The 15,649-nt window shown below is 36.9% G+C and overlaps 1 protein-coding gene and 1 long non-coding RNA gene across 2 annotated transcripts in view; both read left to right on the forward strand.

Moving 5' to 3' along the window:
* LOC140141970 (uncharacterized) overlaps positions 1-15,649 on the forward strand; it is a 30,970-nt gene that overhangs the window by 12,536 nt on the left and 2,785 nt on the right. The gene's annotated exons all lie outside the window — the stretch shown is intronic.
* Positions 1,733-14,707, forward strand: LOC140142953 (solute carrier organic anion transporter family member 4A1-like). The gene is made up of 4 exons (XM_072164980.1): positions 1,733-2,378; positions 9,194-9,454; positions 13,416-13,614; positions 14,548-14,707. The coding sequence occupies exons 1-4, from the start codon at positions 1,733-1,735 to the stop codon at positions 14,705-14,707; spliced, it is 1,266 nt and encodes a 421-aa protein (XP_072021081.1).

A 15,649-nucleotide genomic window follows, 5' to 3' on the forward strand; every position in this document is an offset into this window, starting at 1 on the left:
ATGTATTTTTCTAAACACGAAATAAAACAAAATTGACCGGGGAGGAATTTACGGCTCATTCGCCGTGAACGGTCACATATTACTTTTAGTGACTATTTATATCAACACAATCATTCCCTACATTATTTCCAGCTAACACATGCCCGTCAAGATTTCATGAATCAGCGCAACTATAAGGGAAACATTCAAAATAATAGCCTACAGTTTAGCTCAGCATAACAAGCAAACAGATGTCCTAAATGGAGTTCCAAGATAAAGACACATTTAGTTTCAATTAGTTGATTCATGAAATCTAGACTAGGCATGATATTATAGCTCAACATTGAAAATAGAGCTTTTTAACCAATTGAATTTTTTTTTGTCAGGTGTGGAGCACTGAAAATCACCGTGCAGTCAAAACAAAGAAATCAGGAACCACTTATTCCCATTTTTTACGTATCAACTTTGTTTCTCTAGTATGTTATCACCGCGTATACAAAATGTAAACAGAATCCGTTGATAGTAAGCTCTCCAAAAAGAAATGCATTTATAGTACTACACCCTGTGGTAAATTTTAGATTATTTTGCATTTTTCAAAAATAATAACACACTGGTAACAAAAGTTATGTAAATTATTGGGGCAAGGAATCCAATTACTACACTGAAATTTCAGTGACTCAAGACAAGCGGTTCAGTATAGGAAATGCGGTACATCCTAGTGGTACCTTATTTCTTATCATAAATAACGAACCGCTTGACTTGGGTCACTGAAATTCCAGTGTAGTAATTGGATTCCTTGCCCCTATAATATACATATAACTTTTGTTACCGCTGTGTTATTAGTTTTTGAGAAAAATGCAAAAATAGACGCAAATTTATCGAGGGGTGTAGATAACAGACATGGTGCTTTAATGAGGTAAAATTCAAATACTAACAACAAAAGTTTCCCTTTGACTGAGAATTCTTAGCCCTTTATCTTTCGCACTTTTTTCATTGTAAAGTTTTCTTTCTACGACATTTATTTCCAGGAATGATTTTGAAGGAGGCTACCTTTATCAAATTTGAGAACAGATTTTGCCACTTTTCAGTGATCCGAATTGAAATCAATTCCGTTATGACTTAGTCTATTATTGAGTTGCGTTTTTAGCGTGTTAAGCGCAATTTATTTACAATATAATTGATTATTTCATGATTATAAAGACGTTTTGGGTTTATTTTGAGGTTAAAAAGAGTCTATTGTAAAGTTGTAAAATACAATAGTGCATGCTGCAAAGTTACCTTTACATTAATTGCACTATAACCTTAAACCTTGGGTGGGCTAGTTCATTGGCTGTGGTTGTAAACAATACAATTGTATTCTACTCCCTTCGACCAACTTCTTTTCAAGAAACTCTGACCCGTACCGATCAACTTTACGAAACACTGTGACCCGTACTGTATTGGTTACAATTGTGCAGCTATTTTCCTGACATGGAGCATACCTGCATTGAGGTATGTATTTAACCGCTCTCGATATTTTATTCTATATACATGTGAAATTTATTAAATCCTATTCATAGTTTGTCGTACGTGTTTTTTATTCAAAGAAAATACCTTTTAAACTTTGAATCTTTTTAACATTACGGCAAAAACGGAACAATTATTTTGCTGACATTCCTACTTTAAAGCGTCTGTAGTATTTAAGCAGGTGTATTCAAAGTTTATCTTGTAGAATTTATGATTTCATCATCAGCTTGCTTCAAATCAAAGTATCATGGTCAACGGAAAAGATTACCAGCATCCTACAAAAGACAGCAAAATCTCGCGTGAAAATGACGAGGATCAAGATAATACCAATCGTAAGTGTGGCTGGTTTTCATGTCGTCCTAACTGTCTCCGTTATTGCAATAATCCCCGATGGCTTCTCTTCTGGACTTGCCTTTGGTCTTTAGCTGCTAACATGGCCGTGAATGGACTCACGAATGTCTCCATAACCAGTATTGAAAGACGCTTTGAACTTTCAAGTTCAAAAAGCGCCTTAATTCCAGCTGTTTATGAGATTCCATCATCCATTTTCACTGTCCTTGTAGGATACTTCGGTGCACATGGTAGTAAACCAAGATGGTTGGCAATAGGTGCAATCTTACAGGGAATTGGATGTATTATTTTTACCTTGCCTCACTTTCTAACGGATATCTACATTCCAGAGCAATCTTCTTCCATAACGAATTTATGTGGAGAACATAATAGCACACACTCTTGTACTAACAATGATGAAGAAACCATATCCAGTGTTTCATCCAATTTATACATCTTCCTTATGGGTCAACTTATGCTTGGATTGGGATCAAGTTCATACGTATTTAAATATACTTTTATTGACGAGAGCGTGAATGATAAAGTTGCAGGAATGTATCTTGGTAAGTATAAATTTTGTATTGAGTATTATTATGCTTACACGAAAACAAGGGGAAATTGCTAATAGGGCAAAGGAATTTTTGCTGGACAGCAAAGCGGCTACATTGAAATGTATTTGCATCTTAAACATTGTACAGGTATCGCTCTGATGTTCACTTCGCTAGGTCCTGCACTTGGATATATCATAGGTGGTATAATTATTGACGTATTGTACACAGACTTTCCCTCTGTCGACCCAAGCAGGTAATTAGAAAACTACTGGAGTAGTATATAAACTCAACCCAGAAAGTATCGAAACGATTATAAATGGTTAGATATATCGGGAAAGTGCAACTTTCAAAATCCGACTTGAAGCCACTCAAACACCCATAACTCGACCAAATAATATCGTAGAGCAACCTAAGAAGCTCTAAGAGGTATCGAAATGCGCAGGAGAAAGCTGCGCTGTATATACATTAAATAAGTGTTTGCTATATATTTCAGTTCCCGATATATCTGACCATCTATAATCGTTTCGATACTTTCTGGGTTGAATTTAGTAATATAGTATAATCACACACAAATCGTGGCCCTCATGCTAAATTACAAGTGGTTTACAGTATTAACATCTGTAGCAGCGTCAGATGCAATAGTTTTTGAACCTCACACACTACTATCTGCATAGGACCTTACGGAGAAAAAAAAATCCGTTTCCCGCCGCGACAAATGCGAAATAAACAGAAACTGAAATAAGTACTTTGACCTATCATTGGTCTTTACGGAAAAAACAGAAAGATGGATGACGATATAAGGATACAATATTGTTTCTCTCTTAATTCATTTAATTCCCCTGTGCATTACTTTTTGCCATGTACCAGCTTTTGTAATTCGCTCAAATGTTGAAATTTATTAGACATGAGAGCACAACCCTACCCCACTCTAGGTTATACACCACTAATAGGCCCGGGCGATGCATGGAAATAATACGACGACTAACTATTTGTTTGCATGGCATCTGAAAAGACTGCTTTAAAACCACTGAAATTGACCAAATTATATTAGGGGTCGGTTATAGAGGGGTAAAAAAAGGGTGATGTGTCAGATTCCTTAGGGCTCAAGCTTATTTGATGCAGGATGATCTCCTGAGCATTTTGACACCTTTTTTACTGAAATCGGCCAAAAAATGAGAAGGTGCCGGCCAAAAAACTTATTCGGACAGGGGGGTCTGAAAATTGTAATTTTTCATCAAAAATATTATTCTATGCCTTATTCTATTGATATTGGTGTTGTTTTATATGTAATTGGTGCCAAAGAATCCATTTTTTAAAGTTTTATAAGATTTGGAGCTTCCATGTTCTTGGAAACGGCCATTTTATGTCAAAATTAGGGTATGAGGGCGCTTTGCATTAAATTCGAATTCGCTCTTCCAATTGAAATTTTTGTTGACATAATTACCCTTACCTAAAAAACTAGCATTCCCCTAGCACTCACTAGGCATTCCATTGAATGGTAAAGAACCGGTAATGAATGCCTAAATGGTGAATGCCTCCAATACTATAACATTGAGTTAATAGGCGGTTGTTAGCACTCAACTGCCTGTTTGCTAGCCCTCAACCGCTTATAGCGGTTCGTAAGTGGTTCATAAGCCCTCCTCAGAGGCGAAATATGTAAATGAGCTAAGCACTCGAACCACTAAGGAGGCATTCAAACCACCAAGGAGGCATTCAAACCGCCTAGCATTTAAACCACCTAGGAAGCATTCGAACCGCTTGGAAAGCATTCCAACCACCCTCCAACCGCTAGGAAGCATTCCAACCGCTAGGAAGCATTCCGACCGCTTACAGGTTAGCACTCAAACCACTTATTTAGCCCTCAACCGCTACTAGTGGTTCGTAAGTGGTTCATAAGCCCTCCTCAGAGGCGAAATATGTAAATGAGCTAGGCCCTCGAACCACTTAGTGGCATTCCAACCGCCTATGAAGCACTCCAACCACCAAAGAAATTTCCAATCGCCTCAGAAGCATTCCAACCGCCTATAGGCATTCCAACCGCTTATAGGTATTACAACCACTTACAGGTGAAGCACTTGAACCACTATATAATTATATAGCTATGCTGGCTAAGCAATTATACGAGAGTGACGAATAGGAATATAATGCACTGGAGAAAATCGCACATGGTAAGCCCAGAATTTTTTATCCATTGTGACAGGACGCAGAGGCATTTTAGTTCAGTACAGCGTCTGTCTTTGTCGAGTCTATGATATTTTTAGTGTAGACACTAGCGGAGATGTGACTCCAAGTTCTTCTGGTTGAACAATATAATTGTCAAATCAGCTTAGAATTCAGTATTGACATCAATTGAGTGAACGCAAAGATGTAACATCTGGTGGCTAAATCACATCCGATGGAAATCACTGCGTCTTTTGTCTATGGAAAAAAAGTGAGTAAATTTGAGGCTTGGGCCTAGTTCAAATGCAAACTATGCTTCAATGAATTCCCATCACATAAAGGTAGTTGCTTTAGCCCTCTAATCACACGGTTGTATTAGCCCTTGAACGAATATATCAGAATCAAAGGATACCATTATTATTGTCTCAATTAACACACAAACCATATGCAAACACCAGAAAGCTGGCCACTGCTATGGTTGTTATATAGTTTATCTTTTTTATTCTTTGATGTAATTCTCCAAATTGACTCCTGGAAACAAATTAAATAATTCTTATCAACAACTGTGGAGGTCCAAACTATTCCCTTCATAATAAATGAAGTCAAAAGTGAAAAAAAGAAAATTTCCCCTAATTTTGCGCCATATGAGTGCTTTTTTAGTGGATTTGTGCGTGGTATAAATGTACACTATTATTATTAATGTTAATAATAATGCCCAAGCCAATATGCTAACTAACTCCTCCTTCCTAACACTAGACCATTCCATATTTCAAGAAACTGCCTACATAAAAACCTATATTCAAAAGTTACATCTAGTCATATTTAAGCTTACCTATACTTACACCATCCATATTGTGGCATATTATTGCACACAAAGATAACTATACATGGATCCCATACATGTATGATGTTGTCCACATAATATGCATTGTCATGTAACATCCCAAATGTAAAGAGTGAAAAATAAAGCCTATAATAAAGCTGGAAACATGAAAGGATTCAGAATCAATCATCTCTGCATTCACACCAGTTCAAAATGGCAGTTAGAAATATATTCCCATCATGCACCTGTTTGACCCTTGGGTCAACCACTAAGGAATGCTAGTCAAGGCTATTAGCAGAATGCCTAATTGAATGGAATGCCTATTACTTAGAAATTTTTTAACCGAATGCCTAATACTTAGAAATTTTTCAGTGGAATGCCTATTACTTAAGAATTTTTTTAACCGAATGCCTAATACATAGGAAGTTTTCAGTGGAATGCCTATTACTTAAGGATTTTTTTAACCGAATGCCTATGACTTATCCGAATGCCACTGAGTGCCTATAGCAAACCGCCTAATCCAAGAACCATGAGGGCTTAATGAGTAAATAGGCATTCGGTAGCATTCTAGTGAGGCATTCGGAATGCCTGTGAACCAGCTCTATAGGCATTCATTAGCTGCTGAGTGCTAGTGACCACCTAGTACCGCTATCCTTGGCACTCGAGGGCTTGGCGAATACCTACAGAATGCCAAATAGGCATTCATGTTTGGTAAGGGTATAAAGATAATCATAGGTGGAACCTCCACAAGAAATTTGGGCATTAAACTTTTTTTCGTTTGACCGTGGCACCGTTTTTTATAATTTCATGAAGCCCTCCATTGAAATGTACACGGTATGAAAGTGCATTGACCCCTGTACATTTCAATGACAGTGTTCCATGAAATGTTCAAATGGGTGTTGAAGTCAAACCGTACCATGTAAAAAGTTCAAATTTCTTGAGCAGGTGCCACTTATGATTATCTTCATGCGCGCGCTAAGAGCAAAGCGCCCTCATACCCTAATTTTGACATAAAACGGTAGTTTCCAAGAATATGGATGGCCTGAATCTTATGCAACTTTCAAAAATGGATTCCTTGGCACCAATAACATATAAAACAATAGCAATATCAATAGAATAAGGAATAGAATAACATTTTTGATGCAAAATGACAATTTCCAGACCCCCCTGTCCGAATAAGTTTTTTTGGCCGGCACCTTCTCGTTTTTTGGCCGATTTCAGTAAAAAAGGTGTCAAAATACTCAGGAGATCATTTTGCATCAAATAAGCTTAAGCCCTAAGGAATCTGACATATCATGGTTGTATAACCCAGTACTAATTATATAGCGAAAAGGGTACATTTTAGTGTTTGATCCTTCAAAATGGTATATTTTCTATGACATTTTTGTTGTAATCTAAATTTCATACGCACGTCATTAGGGGTGGCGCAAAAATTATGTGTACCCCCGTGGTTGTGAATTCTCAAAATGGTCTGCAAAAAATTGCTTGCCCCCCCCCCCTCTCTCTCTATTTGGCCGTGCCAAAAATCTTTGTCCCCCCCTTTCGACGTGCCAAAAACCTTTGCCCCCCTTTTGACGTGCAAAAAATCTCCCCCCCCTTACAAATTTAAAACCTTAAATTGACTTATGTTAATCATGTAATGCGAGCGCAGCGTGCAAGAAATTTTGCATATTTGAACGTGTTCCTAACGTTTTCTTACGCCTTTATAGGGCGTAATATAGAAACGGTGCCCAAAATATCTGTGCCAAATATTGCTTGCCCTCCCCCTTTCGACCTTCCAAAATCGCTTGACCCCCCCTTTTGGCCTGCCAAAAAATCTTTGCCCCCCCCACTATAATTCACTACCCCGGGGTACACATAATTATTGTACAACCCCTTAGTTTTTAATAAATGGGGCGCACTGTCATTTTAAGGTGTTTACGGTCCAGTGCGTTAAAACAACAAAAGTCTCGGGTCAACCTATGTTGAGTTTTTGATCATTTGGCATCTCCACCATTTAGTTTTGTAAATATCGTAAAAAATCAGGCTCAATAGGCTGTTTTTAAAGTTATAACCATGCGTGAACATTAAGGGGGGTAAATTTGTGACTCGTTTTGCATTTTTCTCAAAAAATAATAACACACTGGTAACAAAAGATATGTATATTATTGGGGCAAGGAATCCAATTACTACACTGAAATTTCAGTGACTCAAGACAAGCAGTTCAGTATATATGGTAGGAAATGAGGTACATCCTAGCGGTACCTTATTTCTTATCATAAATAACGAACCGCTTGTCTTGGGTCACTGAAATTCCAGTGTAGTAATTGGATTCCTTGCCCTATAATATACATAACTTTTGTTACCACTGTGTTAATAGTTTTGAGAAAAATGCAAAAATAGACACACATTTATCGAGGGGTGTAGTACCCCCTTAAGTACTTGTTCTTACATGTACAGCCTATTGTGTGTGTTGTTGTTTTTTTGGTATTTTTTTGTTGTTGTTGTTTTTGTATTTTTTTATTTGATCAACCAAAATCATTCAAATATGATTATTAATTTAAAAAAGTTTTGACATCGATGCGTCGAGTCATCAGTGGATAGGAGCATGGTGGTTGGCATTTCTGATTTGTGGACTATTGTTGCTTCTCAACGCTGTGTCATTAAGTTGTTTTTCTCCCCAGTTACCAGGTAAGCCATTTATATGTGGAAACATTAAAGTTATAAACATCCCAAAATTGGTCAAGATAAACATGATTCAATGGCCTTTGATTTTATACCCTGTTAGTCAGGTAATGAAACACCGGAGATATGGCAAACTATATTTTGGTTAAAATGTTTTTCCAAGCGGAACAATTTGAGACCACTTTGATCAAAGTCGTAGCATTTTTTTATAATTTTTTTTACCCCTGTGGACAATGATGGAGACCAAAATTTGACATTTGACCTTGATGCCTATAACTCAAAGACTGTGCATCAGAGATAGATCAAACTATACTTAGAATAAACAATTAGATTTTCTTTATCCATATCCGCCCAATTTTGAAATTTGATCCCTGCATTAGCGGCCATTTTGGATATATGCAAATTAACATTTTGTCGCCATTTCCTTTTTTCTCCTTTTTTTGCTGAATGACAATTCACTACTAGTTCTATGCCAAACAATTGTTCTTAAAGGCCGATTCAGTGATTTGCTCATCCGGACGATCGTAAAAATCATCCAAATTTAGATTTTGGTGTCTTTGTCATTGTCATAGATGTGCTAACATAGCCTGCCAGTGGTTCAGCTAAAAGCTATGCATTTAAGGCAAATTTTTCGCTGGGATCACTGAATGGGACTTTAAATGTTAGATTTGCGTAATATGTACTCTCTCATTTCATGTCACAATCTCACCCATTTGCCATCTTGTGTGATAAAATAAATCAATCACAATGATCTGTTAAATATGAGAAGTGAACTGATTGGTAAATATAGGCATGGTAACAGACCGCGCAAAGGAAAAAAGAGTGAGTTTGGTTTAAGCCTAGTAGTAAACTGCCATTCAGTCACCTGAAAGTGATTTGCGCGGAACTTTTTTTTCGGCGCAATTGGCTATTTTGTTCCTATGGACAGGGATACATGATTTGCACAGACAAAAGTTCCGCGCAATTGGCTATTTTTTCCGCGCAAATCACTTGTCCTTGGCCTTGACTATAGGATGTGTAGTGACTATAGCATGGTGTAAGATCAAAATAGATAGATACTTGTACTAAATTATAATTCTATTCAACTCTAAATTCTATTTAAATAGATAGAAAAGAGATTTGTTTGATATCATCAATATAATTTGTTTTTGTATAATCATATATATAAAACATTTTTAAGGCACACAGAACATTCTTTCCGAACGAAAAGAGCACCGTCACGCTGTAGAAGGTCTGGAGTTGGCTTCGAAGGCAGGCTTTGGACAAGGAATAGGTGACGTTCCTCTAGCGACAAAACTTCTCTTGAAGAATCCAATATTTATTCTTCACACTGTCATCTTTGTGTGTGAGGCCATCTTCTTAACGGGAGCGACGGTGTTTGTTCCCAAATTTATAGAGGAGAAATTTGTGTTGAGTGCCGGAGATGCTAGCGTTGCTGTAGGTAAAGTAGCAATTTGTTTTCATATAAGTGATTTCTGACATTTAGAGCATTAAGATATTATCTTAAGTCTGACATTCATCTATCGCCCTAACTAACATACTAAAATGAATGTGCGCCAAAAATCCCTTTCCATCTCCGCTCAATAATGCTTGCCCCTCCCTCTTCGTCTGGTCAAAATATTCTTGCCTCCCCAATTTTAGCCTCCCAGGGCTCATAATTATTGCACAGCTCCTAAGAAAACCAGCGCATGATGACGAAATAGCGAGAAGTTTAACTATAAGGCCAACAATAACCTCATAGTAGAATAAACATCTCATACAAATGCATTTAAAAGATCAGTAACCCATTGCACGTATGGAGTTGAGGTTGATGGCCCAAAGGTGGAAACAGAAAATCTAAACTTTGTCCACAGTCCGAAAGTGCATGAATCAAAATTCCAAGTTTATTTGTATAACCCTAAATACATTGCCAACATATATATTCCTAGTAAATCGATGACATTATGCGGATTTGAGACGTTTCAGGTCAATTTTCTACCATATTCATTGCATAATTTTAAACTAACATTAATACATTAGATATGGCTACGTATTCATTCACTTCTACGTGGGTCAGCGGTAAAGGCGGGTTCGAATCCCTTTGTTAGTTTTGTTAAAATTAATATTTTCCTCTCCTAATCCTTCGTATTATTGTTGGCTTAATAGTTAAACATCACGCTATTTCGTCATTATTCAAATAATGTTGAAATTGTTTGTGTACTATCTTCATTAGATAGCATGTAATGACGATTGAGAAGTCTTTTGACATATTTCCTTAGCAATTTGCAAAATTGCTAAGGTCTGTTTCTGTCAAGTTCTTTGTTTCTTTGTTTCTTTCTGTCAATCTTATAATGAGCCACCGTAGCCATATGCTTTGAGCCATGTTGACCATAGTTGGTCATTAGGACCATTGGGTGGGGGGACAAATGAAACATGATCAACTTCAGGTCAAAGGTCATCTACTTCCTGTCAATGGCCAAAAACGTGATTTCACTAAAAATGCTACTTCTTCCACAAATTATACAGCACGATGATGGCACTTGGGTACATGCATCAGCTATACCCAGTGTCTAAAAGTTATTGTCCAGAATTGGGGTCAAAGGTCATTAAGGGGATACTTCCGGTATATGACCAAATACCCTAAAATGCTGCTGCTGTCGCAAATATATATGGTACAACAATGTTACTTGGTCATCAGGACTAATAGCTGGTGGCACAAATGTCACGTGACCAACTCAAGGTCAAAGGTTATGGAAAGGTCATTATGGCCGAAAATGTTATTTCCTGTTATTTTTACTAAAACTGCTACTCCTTACACGAATTACACAGCAAGATGATGTCACTTGACACATGCATTAGCCTTGAGGTCAAAGGTCATACGAAGGTCATTATGGCTGATGTGTTTTTCTGTTCTGTTACTAAAAATGCTAAGTCATTCCACAAATTATAATATACATTGTAGCATGATAACATTACACATTGTATTCATCCATTGGGGTCCAAGGTCATTAGGGTCAAAGGTCATGCAGATATTACTTCCGGTATGTAGAAAAATACCTTAGGAAGTCGCACTCTAATAGCGCATGACCAAAGTTGAACAGAAATATTTACATGAATATTGAATAATTTTTGGTTAACAAAATGATTTCACAACTATGGAAAATAATTATGTAATATAATTAATAATTATAAGGCCAAAATAAACATGTTTCACGTACCCTCCCGCTTCCTTTTTTGAGGTTTCTTCAATTATATATATTTATTCAGTTATAACTTTTCAAAAAATATATCTAGGAAGCAGAAATATTTCTATAGCCTTGAAACACTTTTGGAAGATTTTATGAAAATTAGAGGGGCCGGCCTATATCCTCAGAACAAAAATAAAAAGAGGCCTCCTCCTTTTTCCAGGCATTATTGTGTATGCTAAAACAGCTCAAATTATACACCGATTTTGCCATGAAAATATAAAATAAAAAGCCCCTCTTCCTCCTTTTTACAAAAACCCGGACTTGAAACATGTTTTTTATTTTACTTGGCCTAATTATATGATATACTACAAACTTCTGTTCTAGTTATACATGTATATTCCAATGAATTACACCAAACTGCTGGACCTTTTGAACTCACATATGCTATAGGTGAGCTAACAAATTAACCTTGCTCCCATTGTCCCTATGGTCAATTTCAAATTACAGTGCATTTCAAAAAAGACCTCTCAGGAAAATCAGCATATTATACTACTGCTGGCTGTTTATATGTCTTAATACATGCATGCATGCTAGATAGCTGGCCTAATTAGCCATAGGCCTAGTTAATTAGCTATTGCTAAGGTCGCGTATATGTGTATGCGCAATTAGCTCTAGTTTGCTTTATTTTTGCATCTTAATAATTATTCTATTACCTCCACGACCCATTATTCAAAATCGCGCACTGTGATTTGTTGAAACGCGTCACGTGAAAGACCATTAATTAGCAATAAAGTGGCCAGGGCAACGAACTTTATGTTCTTCTTGCATCACAGCGCACAGCAAAGCGTGATACCGAGCGCGATGCAGTATATTAGCGTCGTTAAGCATTCTACGCAAAGCATTACGCTTGGTTACGCGTTCTGCAATACTCGCTATCACTTACGCTTTGGTACGCGCACACCTTGAGGTAAACATAATATTGGGCAAAAAATGTGATATTTCTCTTTAAATCGCACTATTTTGTGGTAATAGAATAGAAATAAAGGGTAATGCATTATCCTTTACATGCAAATAATGTGTCCTCGGCAGTAAAAACGTTTAAATAATGGGTGAGGCTGCGCCTCACCCATTATTTACATTTTTACTGCCTCGGACACATTATTTGCGTGTAAAGGATAATGCATTACCCTTTATTTCTTAAATAATATACATAGACCGATCCGTGTGATAATGATATGAAAAAAGGTATCTACGCTTAGTTATATCAAGGATAAAATGGACAGTATCCACTAAAAACCTGTGTGTTACGATTTTCCGTTTGATTGATATTTAACAGAAAAACATGCAGTTTAGTACCCTAATTACGAAATGTGTATAATTTAGCATAAAGGGTGTTTTCAGTGACCACTGCCTAACTATCAATAATTTTATCAGCAATCAAAAGAATATTATCTACTCCCAAATCGTGTGCAATATGAAGCTCATACGACATTCCGTTTTTGAGTAACAAAGTGTGAAAATTACAAGTGAATCGGACATTCCGTTCTATAGATATGGACGATATTGTAATTTCAGGTGGATTTTTTTGCATCTCGTCCAGACAATCCTGGCGGAAATTCGTTGCCACCTCAGCACGTTCTGGTTTTAAAACACGCAATCGGAGCTACATATGTGATAGTTCCGCGTTATTTTGTATAATGGTTGCAAATGCGCATTCAGCTTACAACTCGCTCCCAATGTTGGGAGACTGTAATGTAGAAATTATGACGACTTTGTCCGAATCAACAGTGCAATAGGGGAGCGGGGAAGGATGTTGGCCAATCAACACTCTGGTGTGGCAACAATTTTCGCCAAGATTGTAGGTTAGATGTGTTATCTTATGCGTCTTTTGAAGCTATCTGCCTTTCATAGAGTACCGAGTCGACCGATTCAGCGTCCCCTACTCAAACTTTTAACGCGCTTTTAATTTGTGGAAGGAGTATCGTTTTAAACTGAAATCACGTTTTACTCCTGTGACCTTCGACCCGGATCAAGTGTCATGTGTCGTTATAGACAGTGATAGTATACCGGCATGATCGAATGAAATTTGGTACGATTTGGAAATATTACGCACTTAATACGCGGTGCAGATGTACGTATGTCATAGATCGGTATCACTGACCATTTGGAAAGCACTGCATGTATTTAAGGCGTATATTTTTACTTTTATTAAAGGGTATAATTTTTCTTTCTTAGGTATTAGTGTCACCCTGAGCGGTTGCTCAGCCATGCTCGTTTCCGGATGGCTTATTAAACGATTCCGTCTGACCATACCCGCAATGTTAAAAATGAACTTAGGAAGCATGGTTATTTGTACCATATCTCTTTTGGGGCTATTTCTAAGATGTGAGGAGCAGCATGTGGCTGGTGTCAATGTTCGATATCCGTCTAATTTGTAAGTTCATATTAACAAAAGCAACAAAACCTATGTGACACAATCTGGTCCATGGGGGCCAAAGGCAAATTTGAAACTGAGATAAAGGTAGAACTATGGAGCAAAAAACAATTAAATACATAAGAAAATAGACATCAAAAAACTTCATAACTTTGGAACCAAGTATGCTAGACCTTTGGCGTTTTCAGTAAATGATAGCCTATTGTACATGTATGTATAATGTAATAATCACAGTAACTCAATTTCAAAAATGCCCCCTTTGGCCCCCATGGACCAGATCGTGTCACATATATGCTCTAGAGAGGTCAATGAGTTATTATTTAAATATAAAGAAGGCCTATAATTATTATTTGAACAGAGCCGCCATTGGTCAGGTGCAATATACTTTGAACGGCTCAGTTCAGAACCACCGATCATTAAGCGGACAATGGACAGGTCACTTTTACGACGCTTTTAGCGGCAGTAGATAAATTACAATCAAAAGAGTCATCAGCCAACCTCAACGTTCTGGAATAGTCTCCATTTGACGTCGCTATCACGTCATCACAATGTAACTGCGCCCTCATGAAATTGAAAAATTGATTTTCGGCTTTAAAATACTGCAAACACGCGTTCGGTTCCTAGTATGAATGTCAATTTTGACCTTCCTACCAAGTTTGGAGTAGCTTTTCTGAAAGGCCCGTTGGTTATTTTCCCACGAAAACATTGTATCAGTATATATACCCAGTAGTTAAAAGATAAATCTAATAAACAATGAACCATTAATAAAAGTTCAAAATGAATTGTAGTAAGAATATAAAATGTGCCTTCATTTGATAAAAATATTATTCTTTTATATAATCTAAGCAAATGGAATTCATGGGATAACAAAAACACAGTTATAATAACAGCAAGTGAACGAACGATATGATTTTACTTTCGTTTTATTTGCAGGACGTATAATGAAATTCCGTCCCTTGATGCGTCTTGCAACACTGCCTGCCATTGTTCAACATACGAGTTTTTACCAGTGTGTGGCTCAAATGGAATCGTTTTCTTTAGTTCCTGTCACGCTGGCTGTACCAATTACACAAACGAAGTAATTTCATTGTAGAATGTACATTATTTAAAACATTTTTAATACCTAAATTTGGAAAAGGACATTGTGTTATTCTTGTTGATTTTAAATCCAAAATGTCGCATAGATTTACAATTTGTAAGCGTTCTTTTAGCAAAGTCATAGTTCATTGAATTTACAACCGTATGACAAAACAGGCGAAAATAGTAACTTTTTGAATAAGATTTGAAATTTAAAGAGAATTGGCCATTGTTCATTCTAGTGACGCTAGTGTATGGACAATATTAAGTGTGCTTTTTCATTTAATGACATAAAATTTGACAAATATTGTAATGAACACTTGATGTTTTGACTTTTAAAACCTACATTTTGGTTAAAAATGTGCTTGGATAGGTAGTTTTCAACATATTTACCACATTCGCCTTGCTATAACATTGAATTGCGTTATCTGTTGACCTAGTGACGAAAAGTGTCTTAGGGGGAAGTGTTAGCTTTCGTTTGATATATAAAAAAAATCTGATTGGATGAAGGGAACACTTGAGGTTTCGACAAAACCAATCAAAGAGGCCCATTTTCGGTTAGAAGCTACACAGCTCTCACATTACTATGCACTCAACCGTGTAGTGTAATCAAAGACTGTGTTGGAGAAATTCACTGTTTGTTGTTATCTGCTTGAAAGCTCTTGGACGAAAATGTGTGCTCAGGTGTATCGAGGTGGAAACTGTGCGATTGATGGTTTATAAGAGAATCGTTTTTGTATAGAAACCTTTCCATATGCTGCTTATCACCAAACTATGATATAAAACCATATATGTGTATAACGTGGATATATCCGCATACTCGCGAATAGGAGCCTATTATCAACCTTCCCTATATAATCCGTACAATGCCTTGCACATCAAGCGCGGGTTGCAACCATATAACATGACAAACATCCCTCTAACCAGGGGCCTATTAGGGCCATCGATCAAACGTAGG

Source organism: Amphiura filiformis, chromosome 20 (genome assembly GCF_039555335.1).
Source record: "Amphiura filiformis chromosome 20, Afil_fr2py, whole genome shotgun sequence".
Taxonomy (NCBI): Eukaryota; Metazoa; Echinodermata; class Ophiuroidea; order Amphilepidida; family Amphiuridae; genus Amphiura; species Amphiura filiformis.